Source organism: Chlorella variabilis, assembly GCF_000147415.1.
Source record: "Chlorella variabilis unplaced genomic scaffold CHLNCscaffold_7, whole genome shotgun sequence".
Classification (NCBI taxonomy): domain Eukaryota; kingdom Viridiplantae; phylum Chlorophyta; class Trebouxiophyceae; order Chlorellales; family Chlorellaceae; genus Chlorella; species Chlorella variabilis.
The window spans coordinates 1,288,099-1,302,938 of NW_005435081.1; the positions used below are offsets into that span (position 1 = coordinate 1,288,099).

At 67.2% G+C, this 14,840-nt stretch overlaps 4 protein-coding genes across 4 annotated transcripts in view; 2 read left to right on the top strand and 2 right to left on the bottom strand.

Annotated features, from left to right (window-relative positions):
• Positions 1-18: 18 nt before the first annotated feature.
• CHLNCDRAFT_35000 (hypothetical protein) lies at positions 19-4,882 on the bottom strand. Its single transcript, XM_005848885.1, has 14 exons — positions 4,819-4,882; positions 4,355-4,437; positions 3,857-4,190; positions 3,496-3,627; positions 3,199-3,292; positions 2,718-2,888; positions 2,436-2,537; positions 2,159-2,239; positions 1,873-1,945; positions 1,464-1,669; positions 1,182-1,271; positions 901-1,014; positions 601-659; positions 19-494 (listed from the first exon to the last, which is right to left on the bottom strand). The coding sequence occupies exons 1-14, from the start codon at positions 4,873-4,875 to the stop codon at positions 375-377; spliced, it is 1,716 nt and encodes a 571-aa protein (XP_005848947.1). The 5' UTR covers positions 4,876-4,882; the 3' UTR covers positions 19-374.
• Positions 4,883-5,457: 575 nt separating this feature from the next.
• CHLNCDRAFT_51632 (hypothetical protein) lies at positions 5,458-8,873 on the top strand (the record flags this gene model as incomplete). The annotated part of the gene is made up of 11 exons (XM_005848679.1): positions 5,458-5,550; positions 5,645-5,848; positions 6,023-6,232; positions 6,572-6,633; positions 6,838-6,940; positions 7,071-7,283; positions 7,439-7,599; positions 7,735-7,822; positions 8,069-8,143; positions 8,315-8,367; positions 8,753-8,873. 11 exons carry the CDS (start codon positions 5,458-5,460, stop codon positions 8,871-8,873), a joined length of 1,383 nt encoding a protein of 460 aa, XP_005848741.1.
• Positions 8,874-9,000: 127 nt separating this feature from the next.
• On the bottom strand, positions 9,001-12,777 carry CHLNCDRAFT_57532 (hypothetical protein). The gene is made up of 15 exons (XM_005848886.1): positions 12,666-12,777; positions 12,330-12,445; positions 12,098-12,211; positions 11,784-11,861; positions 11,608-11,667; positions 11,319-11,441; positions 11,142-11,216; positions 10,947-11,008; positions 10,622-10,800; positions 10,352-10,467; positions 10,108-10,187; positions 9,869-9,956; positions 9,693-9,767; positions 9,484-9,557; positions 9,001-9,364 (listed from the first exon to the last, which is right to left on the bottom strand). Exons 1-15 carry the CDS (start codon positions 12,751-12,753, stop codon positions 9,250-9,252), a joined length of 1,443 nt encoding a protein of 480 aa, XP_005848948.1. The 5' UTR covers positions 12,754-12,777; the 3' UTR covers positions 9,001-9,249.
• Positions 12,778-13,555: 778 nt separating this feature from the next.
• The window catches only part of CHLNCDRAFT_144438 (hypothetical protein), a gene marked incomplete at both ends in the record, with an annotated part of 2,620 nt that continues 1,335 nt past the window's right edge, over positions 13,556-14,840 (top strand). The window contains 4 exons of the mRNA XM_005848680.1: positions 13,556-13,601; positions 13,774-14,043; positions 14,265-14,372; positions 14,653-14,821. Of these exons, the coding sequence (XP_005848742.1) occupies positions 13,556-13,601; positions 13,774-14,043; positions 14,265-14,372; positions 14,653-14,821 (593 nt within the window). The remainder of the gene's footprint in view (positions 13,602-13,773; positions 14,044-14,264; positions 14,373-14,652; positions 14,822-14,840) is intronic.

Genomic DNA, 14,840 nt, shown 5'->3' on the forward strand with positions numbered 1-14,840 from the left:
CTGGGCGCTGCTAGGGCAGGGCAGCAGCATGCGTTACACCCGCTGCATCCCGGGGACGCAGCGGGGGGCTGAGGGGCAAGTATGTAGCATGAAAGGTGTGGGCCGCGGGGCCCAAGCATCAGAAAAGGCGGGGGCGGCGAGGGAGGAAGATACAAAACGGCAACGAGCGGCAAACCCTGGGTGTGCAGAGGGCGGGATGCCACGAGTGGGTAGGCGTGGCAAGCCTGCCACAAACGCAGGTGCCTGCTCATGCTGACCGGCAGGAGGCGGGCAGCCCCCCGCCAGAGCAGGCCACCGCACAAGGGCAGCGTGGGCAGGCGGTGCGCTGGGTCCGAGTGCTGACGAGCGGCAGCTTTCAGCAGGGCGCGCCGGCCTCACAGCATCAGCATCTTGCGTGCCTCCACCATGAGGAAGCCGAAGCAGGCGGCCACGCCGGCCACCGCCGCCATCATGAGCCCGTTGCGCAGCAGCAGGCGGTTGTCGTCGTGGGGCACCTGCAGGGAGAGGGGAGGAGTGGCCGTGTGTGTGTGTGTGTGTGAGTGCGTGAGAGAGCGCAATCACGGCACGCAGGACGAGTGCCCTGCCTAGCCCCAGGCTCACCACTGCATCCTTGAGGTTGCTGGTTGTCTGGAAGAGGCGGTGTGACAGCACCACGTAGACTGCAGGCGCAGGAGGGCAGGCAGGAGCAAGTGAGGACAGGAGGCGCAGCAGGTGGCGGGGCAACCCGTGCGCCTGTCGTCACCAGCAGCAGATTTCCAGCAGGCGGGGTTGGTCTGGTGCAGGCCGCCTTGCCGCGCATTGGCGCCCGGGCATGCATGCAGGCAGGGCCAGGCAGGTACAGCCATGCACACCAGCACCAGGGCCAGGCATGCACAGCACCAGGGCCACGCTGCCACGCACTTGCTGTCACCACCGCAAAGTTGAGCAGCGGGTAGCCCGGCAGCAGCGTGAGCAGGTAGATGGGCTGGCCGTCGGGCCGCTTGCTGAGCAGCCAGGTGTGGAACTGGCCGATGTCTGCACAGGGCATAGGAGGGACGGAGGGGGAGTTGAGAGGAGAAGCATGGGAGCGGCGGGACGGCGGAGCGGGCTGGGTGGTGGCATTGCGCCGCTCGAATCCATGGCGCCGGGGCGGTTGGCGACAGCAGGGCGGCCGACGGTGTCTGTGGCGCAGCAGCGCTCACATGTCTCCAGCGTGACGCAGCCCAGCCAGCCGTAGAGGCCCATGGAGAAGCTGCGCATCTGCGGCGTGAGGTTGCGCAGCATGAAGAAGACTGCAGAGGGGTGGGGGGGTGGCAGGTGGGGTGAGGGGAGGGCTAGGAGTCGAGGGGGTGGGGTGGAGTGAGTGTCAACTGGGCGTGCCCAAGGCTGGCCAAACGCAGGCGCCGTGCACCAGGCTTGGGCGCCACACGCCTGCCCGCACCCCGGGCCCTTGCCCCCGCTGGGCGTGGTGTCCTGCGAGGCACAGTCGACCACCAGTATCCCGGCCTCGCCTGTGATGGGTATCCAGGATGTGTAGGGGTGGATCCGGTTGTACTCCACCTTGGGCAGCAGGTACACAAAGTGGTACCAGGCGTAGCCCACGGCGCAGAACAGCGAGATGAGCACCGCCCGCGTGGCGCGCCGCCGATGCGCCTCCATGCCGTCCACCGCCTGCAGGAACTTCTCCACCCTGCGGGGAAGGCAGGGGGGCAGGACACACGAGGCCAGGTGAGGGGAGGTTGAGGGACGGGTGGTTGAGAGGAGCTACGGCAGGCGGCCCCGCCAGCCAGGCAGGCCCCAGCTGCAGGCCCTCCTGCTTCTCGCTGCCTTCCCCCTGGCAAACACCGGCAAGCACCCGCGCCTGCAGCGGCTGCTCCATGCCTCACAACTCACTTGGGGTGCATGAAGGCGCAGATCATGCCATAGATCCAGATGTAGCGGTCCAGGGAGGAGCGGAAGAACCACTCTGCAGGGAGGCATGGGATGGTTAGGGTGGGTGAGGTGCTTGGGCCTGCTTGTGTGACGTGGTGGTGGGCCGGAGGGCATCGTTCTCCACAGCCTGCCCTGCTACACAGATCGCTGCTTCGTGCCCCCAAAGCTGCCGCCGCGTGCCATCCTGCCGTGCCCCTGCTGCACACGTGCTGTACTGCCTGCTGTACCACCAGCTGTACCGCCTCACCATACATCTTGTCGCCCCCGGGGCGGCGCGGGTCGGTGTACCCGACCAGGAACATGAAGGGCGTCCAGACGGAGTAGAACACTGCAGGGGGTGCGCCGGGGTGCGCAGCGTGTGTGTTTTGTGGTGGGGCGCGTCTGGGCAGGGACAGTCGGCGCAGCACAGCGCAGCACAGGGCCGCAAGCCCTGGCTTCAGGCCGCTCCCCCACAGCCGCAGCAGGAGCAGCAGCAGCGGGCAGCGTGTTTGGGCAGCAGCGCAGCAGCAGCAGCAGGCACGCACCCATCTTGAGGTCCCAGAAGACAAAAACGGTGAGGAAGCAGGCGCCGATCTTGAGCCAGATGGCGGCGTCGCTCTTGTTGTACTTGGGGAACACGGCCAGGGCTGCGGCAGGGGCATGGGAGAGTGCTCTGTGTGTGCACACGTGTGGAGGAGGCAGGGCGGCAAGAAAAGTGCGTCACAGCGTTCACCCAACGGCAGCAGCGCCGTGGGGTGCGGGGCCCCCACTGCACGGCCGCCCGCACGTCTTCCCACCCTGCCCCTCCTCCTCTCCCGCGCCCGCACCTCCGTAGACCATGATTGTGAAGAGGGTGTGCATGGGGCAGATGTAGTACAGCATGTAGGAGTTGTTGAGCACCAGGCAGCAGAAGAGGACCAGGAAGTTGAGGCGCCACATCATCTGGAAGAAGCGGCCCACCCCAAAGTCGGCGGTGCGGTAGTAGTAGGAGAAGTTGCCTGCAGGGGGGTGTTGAGGGGTTGGGGGCGGTGGGGGTTGGGGGCAGGGGGTGCATGGACACATGGTATTGCGTAGGGTCGCGCAGCGTATCGGCATCGTCCGGGGAGATGCAACAGCAGATTTACAACAGCAGAGCGAGGCAGGGAGGCAGGGACACAGGTAGAGGTGGCTGGGGCATCCAGCAGTGGGTTCGGAAGAGGTGGGCGTGGCAGGCAGGTGGCCGGCAGGCCAGGCCAGGCAGCTGTCACCCCTGCCCCGAGATTGCGCGAATCAGCCCAGCCCTTGAGATTTGCCCCACCCGGCGCTCACCAAAGCCCGTCATCCACACGTAGGCGGCGATGAAGACGCGTATCGCATTGTAGATTTCTTTTGCGTTGTAATAGTGATACAGGAGGAACAGGACCTGCGGGGGGGATTGGCGGACGCTGTTTTTAACGGATCCTCGCCGCACGATGTTCCAGGAACAGCTGACCAACTGCCGGGCCAGGCATGTCTGGTCTGGTCTGCACCAGCCCTCAGGGCCTCGACAGCCGAGCCAGCGCCGCCCCAGGCGCCAGCCCGACCGCCTTGTGCCCGACGACGACCTGCCGCCCACCGCACACGCACCTGCATCCACCCCTTCCACTCCTCCGTCTGCGTGCGGTGCAGCAGCAGCGTGCGGTGCTGCTTCAGCGAGTAGCCGCCCGCCACGGCGGTCAGCACCAGGAAGATGAAGAGCAGGACGTCGCGTGTGTAGGTCTGGCAGGGGGCGGGGCAGGACACGAGGAAGCAAGCGGGCGCAGGCGGGCTGGTGAGCGGGGGCGAACGAGGCGGGGGGCCCATCCGCACGGCCCCGCCAGCTGCTGCTGCGCTGCCTGCTGCGCCGCCTGCCAGTCCACATCGCCATGTATTGTGTCCCTGCCCCCATGGTGTGCATCCCCGCTGCGCTGCGCAGATGCGCCAGGCAGGCAGCCGCGCTGCGCCACACCTTGGTGCCCGGCGCGATGAGCTGGGTGCGGTCTGCCACGTAGAACCAGGCCAGGATGGTCCCAAACTCCACCGCTGACCGCAGGGCCTCGCGGCTGGACAGCAGCGCGTCGCCGTCCAGCATGAGGCAGCGGTAGAAGGCAGAGGAGGCCCAGGCGTAGGTGGGCTTGCCGCTGGCATCGGTGCCGGGCGGCGGCGAGGAGGGCATGCCCGCGCCGGCCGCCTCGCCGCTCGTCGCCTCCACATCCACCGCGCTGCCCACCCCGTTCATCTCCAGCAGCGGCTTGCCCTCGGGGACCGCCGCCGCCTCGGTGTGCGCATGTGTCTGCGCCTTCCTGCGCACGCGCAGACACCGTACGTGGCGGCAGGTTGAGTGCGCTGAGCGTGCTGCTACGGCATTGGTGAACTGCAGCACTGCCCAGCAAAGCCAACCCACAACGGCAGGCAACAGCCATCATGAAATAGACAAGCAGCAACGCTCGCTGGGCTGGCGCCGCACTTTGCATGCGAGCGCTTGTAATTGAGCCACTCGGCGCACATCCACAGCGCTATGGCCGTAATGTAGGCCCCCAGGCAGGCCACCTGCAGGCGACAGGGTGTGTCGTCGCACGAGCAGGTGGGTGCTTGCAGGTGGCGGCGGCTGGCGGCAGCCCGGTTGTTGGGGGCCGCGGCGGTGCAGCAGGCGGGGCGTTGGGGTTCTCAGCGACTCCATCAGTCCACTGGACCGCAATGCGGGTGCAGGCAAGGGCAGCGGGCGCCAAAGACAAGGGGGGCAGCAATAGGGGGTGACGCAGGCCAGCGCTCCAAGCCGGGCCTGCTGCACGCTGCGTTGCCCCGGTGCAAGCAGCCTGGCATTTATTGCACTGCCGATGCAGGCAGCCATGGGATGACCCCGCCAAGCGCGTGAGGCAACACCTCAGTTTAGTTTGAGAGGGCCCCAGCACTGGCAGCTGCCGCGCCCACCTGCCCGGCTGTGAGGGGGCCTGCCGAAAAGTCGTCAGTTGGCACGCCGTCCGTCATGTTCTCGCTCCCCCGCTGCAGCAGCAGTTGTCGGCAACCGCCTCTGCCCCCAGCACGAGCCCTGGGAGGTCCAGGCAGCGGAATCGGGCAATGGGCTGCTTGCCTGGTGCTTGTTGGGCATTCTGCAGGCCCCCATTGTGTCTTGAGCACCGTACTGCACTATGTCCTGCCTGGTTTGGCAGCGAAACATACTAGAGCGCGCTTTCGGGGGTCCCGATGCATTAAAAGCCCCGGTACGTGCCCGCTGCGCTGTTGTGACCTTGCCCAGCCCCTTCCGTGCTCCCCACAGTGGATGCCACTTGCCAGTCCCAGCTTCCGTAGCCCATTTCTCCTGAAACCCTCCCGGATCGCAACTCCTGCCGTGTTCTGTGCTTCTCTTGCCCTCACAAGCCACTGCCGTCGACAGGCAAGCAACGCGGTCGGAGTCCAAGGCCACAGCAGTGCGCCCCGATACACTTGCAAGGCGTCTTGACACCCACGACCGTCGGTGTCATCCCATCTGTGCAGTTGTGGAGCAGCAGGCCGCCGCCAGTCAGCGTTCCCGCCGCCACTGCCGCCGCCGCCGCTACCGGTGCCGACGCCATGGGCTCCTCCCCCAGCACCCCGGCCAGCGGCGACCTGGCTGTCGCCATCAACGCCTTTGGCAACTCGCTGTTCGACAAGGTGGTGGCAGAGGTGGGTCTCGCCTGGCCTGCAGTTTCCGTCGCACTTTGTGCAGTGCTTGGGCCCGCACACTCGACGCCTCACTCCCCTCCCTGCCTGCTCGCAGGCCAAGCCAGGCGCCAGCGCTGGCATCTTCCTGTCGCCATACGGCATCGCCCAGGCGCTGGCGATGGTGCTGAACGGCGTGGATCCTGGGGGCGACTCCTACCAGCAGCTGCAGGAGGTGGTGTTTGGGGCGGGCGCCGGGCCCGGCCCGGCCCTCGACGCCCTAAACACCCAGCTCAAGCAGCTCAGCACCGCGCTGGTCAAGGTGAGCAGATAACAGAGGGAGCGGGCGGCAGACGCGGTATATGCCACGCAATGACATGGAGTCGCCGCCTGGGGCACACCCCATGGCCACCAAGCGGCGGCGGATTGACACCACCACACCACCTGCGCCCCAGCTTCCTCAACCGGCAGCTCCTCACCCGCGGCCCTCCTGCAGGAGCCTACCGACGACCTGACGGTCAGCGACGCCAACTCGGCCTGGCTGCACCAAAAGTACGGCCTGCAGGCCCCCTACGCCCGCGCCCTGCAGTCGGCGTTTGGCGCCCAGGCCGCGCCCCTCACCACTGCCGCCGCCATCAACGCCTGGGTCAGCGAGGCCACCCGCGGCAAGATCACCGGCATCGTGGATGACGGCGCCGTGAGCCAGGTGGGCGCCGCCGCGCGCCGCCGCCTCCCGCCAGCCAGCAGTGGCCCTGCCGCACGCGGCCTATCACCGCGGGGTGACTGCAACACATTGCCTGTGAGCTGGCAGGATTGCCAGAGCCGCAGCTGCCAGCCGGCAGCGCCCACGGCCAGCAGGGGCGCGCCGCCGCCCCCAGCCAGCAGTGCTCCTGCCGCGGCTGCCCAGCCGGCAGCACCCGTGTGCATGTGCTGTGTGCGCCGTGCCGTACTTCTCGCCCAGCCCACCACCTCGCTCTGCCTCCCCGTCCTGATCTCCCACCCCCTGCTGCCTGCCCCCGACCCGCGCGCCCTCCCCGCACACCAGGCCATCCTCATCCTGGTCAACGCCGTGTACTTCAAAGCCCTGTGGCAGTACCAGTTCAAGAAGTGAGGGCAGGCTGCGGGCTGGGGCCTGCTGGTGGGGGGGCTTGTGCGGAGAAGCGCACGGCACATGACACCCGAGTTGCCTGGCCGGGGGCATCCCCCACCCACCCACCGCCACTCAATAGGCATCACCCGGGCCCCCGTCCTCCCCCACCACCACACACGAGCCACCGAGCTACCAGCCCCTGCCCCGCCGGCCCGCCGCAGGGCATCCACCTTCCCGGCCGACTTCCACCTGCTGCAGCACGGCGCCGCGCCGCTGCAGGCAGCCACCATGTTCCAGGTGTTCAAGCCTGACAGCCGCATCCAGGTGGGTGGGGTGGCAAGCAAGCATAGCAAAAAACAACAAGAGGCAGCGGGCCCCTTGCCGTCACGCCTCACAGCGTGCGCCGAGCTGCCCACACCGCCCTGCGCTGCCGCCCCTGGCGTGCCTCCTGCAGACCGCGGTGCTGCCGGCAACAGCGGCGGGCGGCGCTGCGCTGGAGTGCCACGCGGTGCGGCTGCCTTACCGAGGAGGGGAGTACTATGCGGTGGCGGCCATGCCCGGCGGCGAGCTCAGCGGGGCGGCTGCCGAGGGCGGCGGGCTGGGGCTGGTCACGCCGGGCGGCGCCACGGTGCCTTATGCCCAAGCCCTGGCTGCCTGCCGGCAAGCGGTGAGCGGCGCGGCATGCTCGGCCTACCTATCGCCACTCAGCGGCTTTTGGCCTGTCCTTTGAGCGGCAGCCGCGGTCCCCCTGCTGCCCTCCCTGTGCCTTCTGCATCGCTCTGGCCCACCCCCCGTCCCGTGCCTGCCCTGCCCCGCACGCAGCTGCTGTCCAGCCTGCCGCAGCTGTCCAGCGGCGGCAGCGGCAACGCCTCCGGCCTGTGGCAGGTCAGCCCCAAGGACGTGAAGCTCTTCCTGCCCAGGCAAGGCACCCTTCCACCCGCTGGCCGCCCGCTCCTGCCCCTGGTTGCCAGCCCTGCTGCTGGGTGCCAGGCTCAGGCAGCCTGACGCATCAAGCGCCAGCCGCCAGCAGCAACAGTTTTCACACGGCGGAAGATGTTCTGAGGAATCAGCTGCGCCTCGCTCACTTCCTGCACGCCCTACTCCCTCCTGGCCCGCAGGTTTGAGGTCGAGTTCTTTGCCAGCCTGAACCAGTCGCTGCAGGATCTGGGGGTCACCAAGCCCTTTGCCGGAGGCGACATCACGCTGGTGAGCCTGGAGAGGAGGGAATGATCTCTTGTAGAGCAGAAGTCTTACAAACTTTCTTTCCTGGGGACCAGCTGCTGCCCTGTGGTGCTGGGCGGTGCTGCGGCACATAAGAGGCAGGCCGCAGGCACAGGCTACACACGCAAGGTGCAGCGTGGGATGCAGTGTCGAGTGGTTCGGCCGGCGGGCATGCTCCCCAGCCGCGCTGCCGCTGCGCTGACCCCCCGATCCCCGCCCCAACTCCCACAGATTGCGGCAGACAGCCAGGGCAACGCGGTTGGGGACCTGTTTGTGTCGGATGTGCTGCACAAGGTGTATGCCAAGGTGAGGGAGGCTACCACTCTGCATCTGTCTCAGCCTGCCCTGCTGCTCCACTCCTGCTGGCACCTGCTTTGGTACTTCTGCCGCCCTGCTGTTGCCTGCGATGCCAGTGGTTTGGCGGCGGTGCGCTGGAGGCGCCTGCCCGCCACGCCCTGGCTGGTGTGCGTACCGCAGGTGGATGAGAGCGGCACAGAGGCGGCTGCCGTCACTGCCATTGTAGCGTGCGGGTGTGGCGCGCCCATGCGCAGGCGAGCCTGCTGCCGGCTGCTGACTGCTGGCTGCTGCCGCTGCTGCCGCCCCTGCCGCTGCCGAGTAGGTGGACGAGGCGGGGACCGAGGCGGCGGCGGTGACAGCAATCATGATGTGCCGCTGCGCCATGCCCATGCCCAGGCGAGGCCGCCTTGCTCCCTTGGCAGACGCCTCAGCACTGCCCGCTCGCTGCGACAAGTGGCATGCTTGCTGCCGCTGCCCCATCGCAGCCCCGCCGTGTGCCCTTCTTGCTGGCATGTCTGGCAGTTTCCATTTCCCTCGCCCCTGCGACCCCGTGCCGCTGCCCGCTGCCCGCTGCCCACCAGGCTGAGCCGCCTGACTGCCCTGTCGCCCTGCCCGCAGGCCAGAGCTGGAGCTTCGCTTCGACCGGCCGTTTGCGTTTGCCGTGGTGCACGGCCCCACCGGACTGGCCCTGTTTTGCGGCGAGGTGCACAAGCCAGAAGAGTTCTCAAAGGGGCTGTGAGCGCTTTCTTGTGTGGACAGCGCACAGCTATGCTGCGGCGGCTTGAGCTGAGACCCTGCTGGTCTGTGGCCGAGGCAAGCCTAATTGGTGTGGGCTATGGTGCTCAGCTTCTGCTGCGTCTGGAAGTGCGTTCATGTACATTAAACATGCTGTGAATTAATTTAAAACCAATGATGAGAAGAAATGGCAGCTCTTGTTCTCAGAGAGCCTGTTATGCATGGGTGGCGCATTTCAGCCCAATAGCCTCCACACAGACTGCGCTGGCAGCCCTCTCATTTGCCTGTCACTTCTCGCCTCGCACTCTCGTGATTCTCTGCTAAACTGAGGAGCCCGCCCCTGCCAGCTGGTGACAGCTGGTGCTGGCGCCGTCAGCTGCCTACGCGCCCCACTCCTCCGGCTTGTATATTTGGCCATTGAACAGAGCAAGGCCCGAGGGACAGTGTACGATGGAGAACAGGAATGGCCGGTCGAACCGAAGGTCCACGGGCGGGCTGCAGGCAGCGGGAGGCAGAGACGGGGCGGTGCACCACAATCAAGATGGTGTCAGGCATGGGGCAGCGGAGAAGCCGCAGCGGCAGCAAGGGCTGCTCTCAGCAGCTGCAGGCCTCACTTGGTCTGCACCGGCGCGGAGGTGGTCACAGCAATGGCGGTGACGGCGGCAGCCTCTGCTCCCTTCTCGTCTACCTGCACCAGGCGTGGGCACCGCCAGCAGGCAAAACGACATTGAGCAGCGGCCGCCCTGCAGCAGCGCCCCCAGGCTGTGCGCACTGCAGCTTGTACCGCCGCATAGTACCGCCACAAAACAGCCCCACACCTCACCTTCTCGTACACCTTGTGCAGCACCTCGGTGACTGCTAGGCCCTGCACCGGGTTGCCCTCGGCGTCTTCTGCCATCTGCGGGGCAGCAGCAGCAGCGCCGCCGGCGGTGTCAGCAGGGAGATGGGGAGATGGGGAGGTGGGGAGGCTACAGATGCAGCAGTGAGCAGGGCACACACCTGCGTCAGGTCCCCGCCCTCAAAGGGCTGCGTCACGCCCAGGGCCTGCAGCGCCGTGTTCAGGCTGGCAAAGAACTCGATCTCAAACCTGCGGGGGGCAGGGCAGGCAGCAAGAGGCCAGGCGGGGGCTTCGGCAGGTGCAGACGAGAGAGGCGCGCGGGCGAGGGCGCAACAGCGCGTGCGGCGCCGCCGGCAGCGGGGGTCGCGGCGGCCGGCAGCGGCAGCGGGCGCTGGCTCACCGGGGCAGGTAGAGGTTGATGGGGCTGGTGGAGTAATCCCAGGCCTTGCTGTCAAAGCCGCCCGGCAGGCTGTCCACGACCTGCATGCACGGGGCAGGCGCCGCGGCTGGGGTTCGGTGCATGCCAGGGACAGGGCCTCCAGGAACCCGGTGTGCAGACGAGCGCTGTGCTGTGGGCGCTGCCACACGCAGCCCGGCCCTCCGGCGCAGCATGTGCCCATCCCACTTCCCCACACCACACTCACCGCCGAGCGGCAGGCAGCCAGCGCCTCGGCATAGTCCACCGGGCCCTCTGCGGTCTCCAGCTCCAGCTGTGCACCTGCCACCTTGCGCACGGCGCCCACGGGCTGCGCAGCCACGCCTGCGGGCAGCAGATGGTAGGGGAGGGGGCGCCAAGCTCCCAGTGTGTGAGCGCACCAGGTGCCATGCGGCTTGAGGCGCAGTGCCAGCATAGCAGAGTTGCGCAAGCAGCCTCGCTCCAGCATGTCAGCATCTGCTCCACCTCTGCGGCTCACCTGCATACTCGAACCCGGCAAACAGCAGCTGGATGGCCTGGCACTTAATGGCCACATTTCCTACCGCCGCGGGCAGGGTTGCCACCTGCACCGCCCTCTCCTCCAGCGGCTGGTACATCATGGCTGCCTGCATGGTGCTGCCGTCCAGCAGGTGGAAAGGAGTCGCCTTGGTCAGCTCCCTGCAGGGAAGGAAGAACAGAAAGCAAGCAAGAAGGAGGGAGATTGGTTTCAGTGATGCAGTGGCAGGGGAAGGGAGCGGGGCTAGCACTCATGGCTTGGTCAGCTGCCTGACAGCGGCCACAGCGGGGCGCCCAGCACCGCTCACTCCGGGAAGCTCTTGACCCAGGAGCCCTTGAAATAAATGGCGTTGGCCAGGATCAGGATGGCCTGCAGGATGCGGCACAGGCCAGGGGATCAGCCCGCCACCTACTCTCTGCATCGCGGCAATGCAGCAGTGGCGGCAGGCATGGCCGCGACCGCCAGCCGGAGCCGAAGTCTGCGAGCGCGTTGTTGGCCTCACATCTGCCACAATGTCATCCGTCACTATCTGCGTGATCTTGTTGTTGGTTGCCTCGGCAACCCAGCTGTTCACAGCCTGCGGCACAACAGGCAGGGCAGGCAGACAGGCATGTCAAAAGGGCGGTGCATCCAGCCTCAGCAACCTTGCTGCTGCTGCAACACTTGACCGTTGCTGCACCAACTGCCACTGCATGAACAGCCACCAATGGCTGGAGCTCGCCTGTGCGGTGGTGAGGGTGCCCAGCGTGGCGTTGTAGTACTGCTCCAGGGAGTCACTGTACTGCTGCTGCCACCTGAGGCCCTGCAGCAGGCAGCGCAGGGATGTGAAGTTAACCATCAAGCCATGCATCGTTCGTCCGCTGGGAGAGACACAGAGGGAGGGAGAGTAGGGCTGCTGCGGTGGCGGTGGCAGCCCCGCCTGCCTGCCAGCGAGCAGGCGCGCCATAGGCGCCCTCTTGGCTGCCCACCTCTTTGAGCCAGGCGCTGTTGGCATTGTCGATGCGGATGCCGCTGTCGGGTTGGGAGCTCTGCACAGCAGGCCCGGGCGTACACGTGCTGAATGCACACCAGCAGGAGCACCCAGTGGATACTTGAAAGCCGGGGATGTTTGAAAGGGGCAACCGGCGCGAGCGGCCCACCGCACCGACAGCAGCGCCGCGGTGAGCGCTTGGAACTCCTGGTTAAGGTCTGCCAGCGGCACCTGGTTGGCTCCAAACAGGGCCTGCTGGGGGTGTGGGCAGGCAGGCAGGGCAGGGCAGGTGGGCATCTGGTTCGGAGCATGGGCAGCATGCCTTCATCACGCCGCTGGTCATTGCTCTCCCGCCCACTACCACAGTATCATCCACTCGAGACGAGGCAGGCGTCCGATGCTGGTGCAGCGCAGGTGCTGCTTACAGCACACGCACAGCTGTTACTTACACGCTGGAACCTGCACCCCATCCCCACCAACCCACCCACCTCCAGCTGCTGGTAGGAAGTCCCGTTGGGATCTGCCCCATTCAGCAGCATGGCCAGGGCCTGTGCGATGCTGTACGGGGAGATGATGAGGCCAGGGTCGCCACCGGGCTTGGTCTGCAGGGCGCAAGAGCAGTCGGCGAGGCGCCAGGGGCGGAGGCAGCATGTAGGTTGGGCCGCAAGATCTGAAGGCTCGGCGGCGGCTGACGCCGCCAGCAACCTGCACCCGGCGCACCTCATTTGACAGCTGCGCGAAGATTTCATCGCCAAAGATGTTGACTGCTGCCGCCAGCTCCGCCTCAGCGGGCGGAACCACAGCCTCGAGTTGCAGCAGGGTGCGCAGCTCGCGGCCTGCAGGCAGCGGCGGCAGCCGGAAGCAGAGAAACACACCCATCAAAGCAACGCCTAGAGAATCGGGGAGTGATTTGGGAAGATCGGGTGGAGACACACCCTGTTGAGCGAAGCACAGGCAGAAGGCGGGCGGGCGGGCGGACGGAGGCGGCAGCGTTCCGAGCACATAGGCAGGCGCCGATGATACCGACGCCGATTTGCCCATGTGCCTGCAACTCACATGCGGCGTAGGGAATCGTCGGCGCGAGCAGCTGGAGCAGGAGAAGGCCGACCAGCGGGCTGGCCGGCCTGGAACAGCGGGGTGCCATTGATGCCTTCCGATACTTCTGCGCTGATCGCTCTAATACGAGACAAATGCGATGGTGTCACGGCATTTGGGCGGCGACGCGGTGGCAGCAGGTGCGTGGCGCCCTGGAGGTGTGCCCTGGAATCAAGCCCAATGACCCATTCCGATTGCATTGGCCCCCGTTCAAGAAATGCAAACGGTGTCGGCCGGCTCGCCCCGCCCTGCCACCCCCGCCCTGAGGCTGGCCCCCCGCCTGCGCCGTCACGGTGTTGGTAGAGCACCTCCACACCCAAAGGGGACAGACGATTTCAAGAGAATTGATTACAGAGATCGATGCAGTTCAGCATGGGTTTGCTGTATAGCCATCATGGTGCATGCCGCCGGCTCTCTGAGTTTGCGCCCCGACGTCCTGAAGCGCTGGCGCCGAGCCTGCCATATCGGAGCGCTGCGGCGCTTCCAGCGCCTCGGCATGATGTATTACCACATGAGTCGACTCTTGGGCATCGCTACAGTTACAGCCATCAGCCCGCGGCCTTCAAACGGCCCGGTAGCCGGGGAGCGTGCTGTGCTTCGGTCTGGGCCGCGGCCCACCTCCTTCACATAACCAGCATCGATCACCGACTCGATCGTACTTCACGTTGTAAACCGACCTCGCCCTGGCCCTGCCGGTGTTGGGGGAGCGGAGCACACCACAGGGGGGCACTTGCTCGCTCGAGTTTTGTGTTGCCTGCCGTTGCCTGTCCTCCCTCGGCTTCCACCGGGGCTGGTTCCACGGCACCCTGCCCCGCAAGCCGCCCACCAACATGCGGAGACATGGCGCGGCGATGTGCTGCGTCTTCCTAGCCCTCCAGGCAGCGGGCTTGGCATCAGGTGAGGACGCTGGGATGCCCAGGCCTCGCCAACGGCCTGGCAGGGAGCTCGCCCAACCCACCGCGTTGCCACCGCTGTGGCCGCCGATACCCATCTCGTTGGAATTCCTACCCGACCCCGGGCTCCCCGCTCGGACACTGACGCCGCTTGATCGGTATGCGCGCGCCTGCAGGCCGGCGGCTACTTGACGAGCCCGCCGCCGCCGCCAGCCCGCCGCCGCCGCCGTCGCCGCAGCAGCAGCTCGCGGTGCTGCCCTCCTCGGCGCTGCCCGCCGACGAGTCGGGCACTAGCAGCGAGACGACGGCGCCCGGGACAGTAGAGATGAAGATCATCAACGGCGACCCAGCGCCGGCAACTGACTATGGCTTCATGGTGGCTCTCCTCCAGAACGGCCGCTTCTTCTGCGGCGGCACCCTGCTGGATGCCACCTCGGTGCTGACCGGTGAGCTAGCCTGGGGCACTGCCAGGGCGCGGGTAGGGCAGTTGGTGGCGGTGCCGGGCTCCCGGCAGCACGCTGGGGGCACGCCCACTAGCAGACGGGACATGGGAGTGGCAGGCACCCTCGCCGCTGGTACGCGGTGCGCTCCTGCTGGCATGCCTTTGCCCGGCCCTTCCCACTGCAACCGACCCCGCTCGTTCGTCTTCGTCATCCCCTCCCTGCAGCGGCGCACTGCGTGGTCGACACGGGGCTGGCGGAGGACCCCTCGGGCTTCTCCGTCTGGCGCTCCGACGGCACCATATATGATGTTGCCAGCGTGTTTGCCCACCCAGGTGCGACCCGCGCCTCCCCCTGCTCGCCCTGCGCTGCATCACCATGCCAGGCCTAGCCGCGCAGGGCGGAGCACACCTGCTCGCCCCGCCGCCGCGCCCCAAACAACGCATCCACGCCCGCCGCCGCGCCGCCGGCCCTGCCCTGCCCCACCACCGGCGCGAACGGAGGTCCCCGCTACCAGTGCCTGGCGCGCCCGCGCCGTATCTGCGCCGCCGCGCTTATTAATCAGTACCCCCGCACCTGCGCCACGCACCTGCCCGCGGCCGCCTGCGCCTGCAGGGTACAGCCCCGACACCATCCCGCGGGACAACCTGGACCTCACGTTTGAGGGGGAGCTGCACGACCTGGCGGTGCTCAAGCTGGCGGCCGAGGTGCCCGCCGTGGAGGCCGTGGCCCTGCCCAACGCCACCTCCCCGCTGCCCGCGGGCCAGGCGCTGCTGGTGGCGGGGTGGGGCACCACGGAGAGC

Bases quoted from the DNA above. Each gene is read 5' to 3' on its own strand.
- CHLNCDRAFT_35000 (XM_005848885.1), bottom strand. From the start codon at position 4,875: ATGACGGACGGCGTGCCAACTGACGACTTTTCGGCAGGCCCCCTCACA. The intron at 2,889-3,198 runs GTGAGCGCCGGG...ACCCCCCTGCAG, and splicing joins CGTGTGGATGACGGGCTTTG to GCAACTTCTCCTACTACTAC. The intron at 1,272-1,463 runs GTGCCTCGCAGG...ACCCCTCTGCAG, and splicing joins CGGGATACTGGTGGTCGACT to TCTTCTTCATGCTGCGCAAC.
- CHLNCDRAFT_57532 (XM_005848886.1), bottom strand. From the start codon at position 12,753: ATGGCACCCCGCTGTTCCAGGCCGGCCAGCCCGCTGGTCGGCCTTCTC. The intron at 11,217-11,318 runs GTGCAGCAACGG...GTTGTGCCGCAG, and splicing joins TGTTCATGCAGTGGCAGTTG to GCTGTGAACAGCTGGGTTGC. The intron at 11,009-11,141 runs GTGAGGCCAACA...CGCATCCTGCAG, and splicing joins CGGATGACATTGTGGCAGAT to GCCATCCTGATCCTGGCCAA.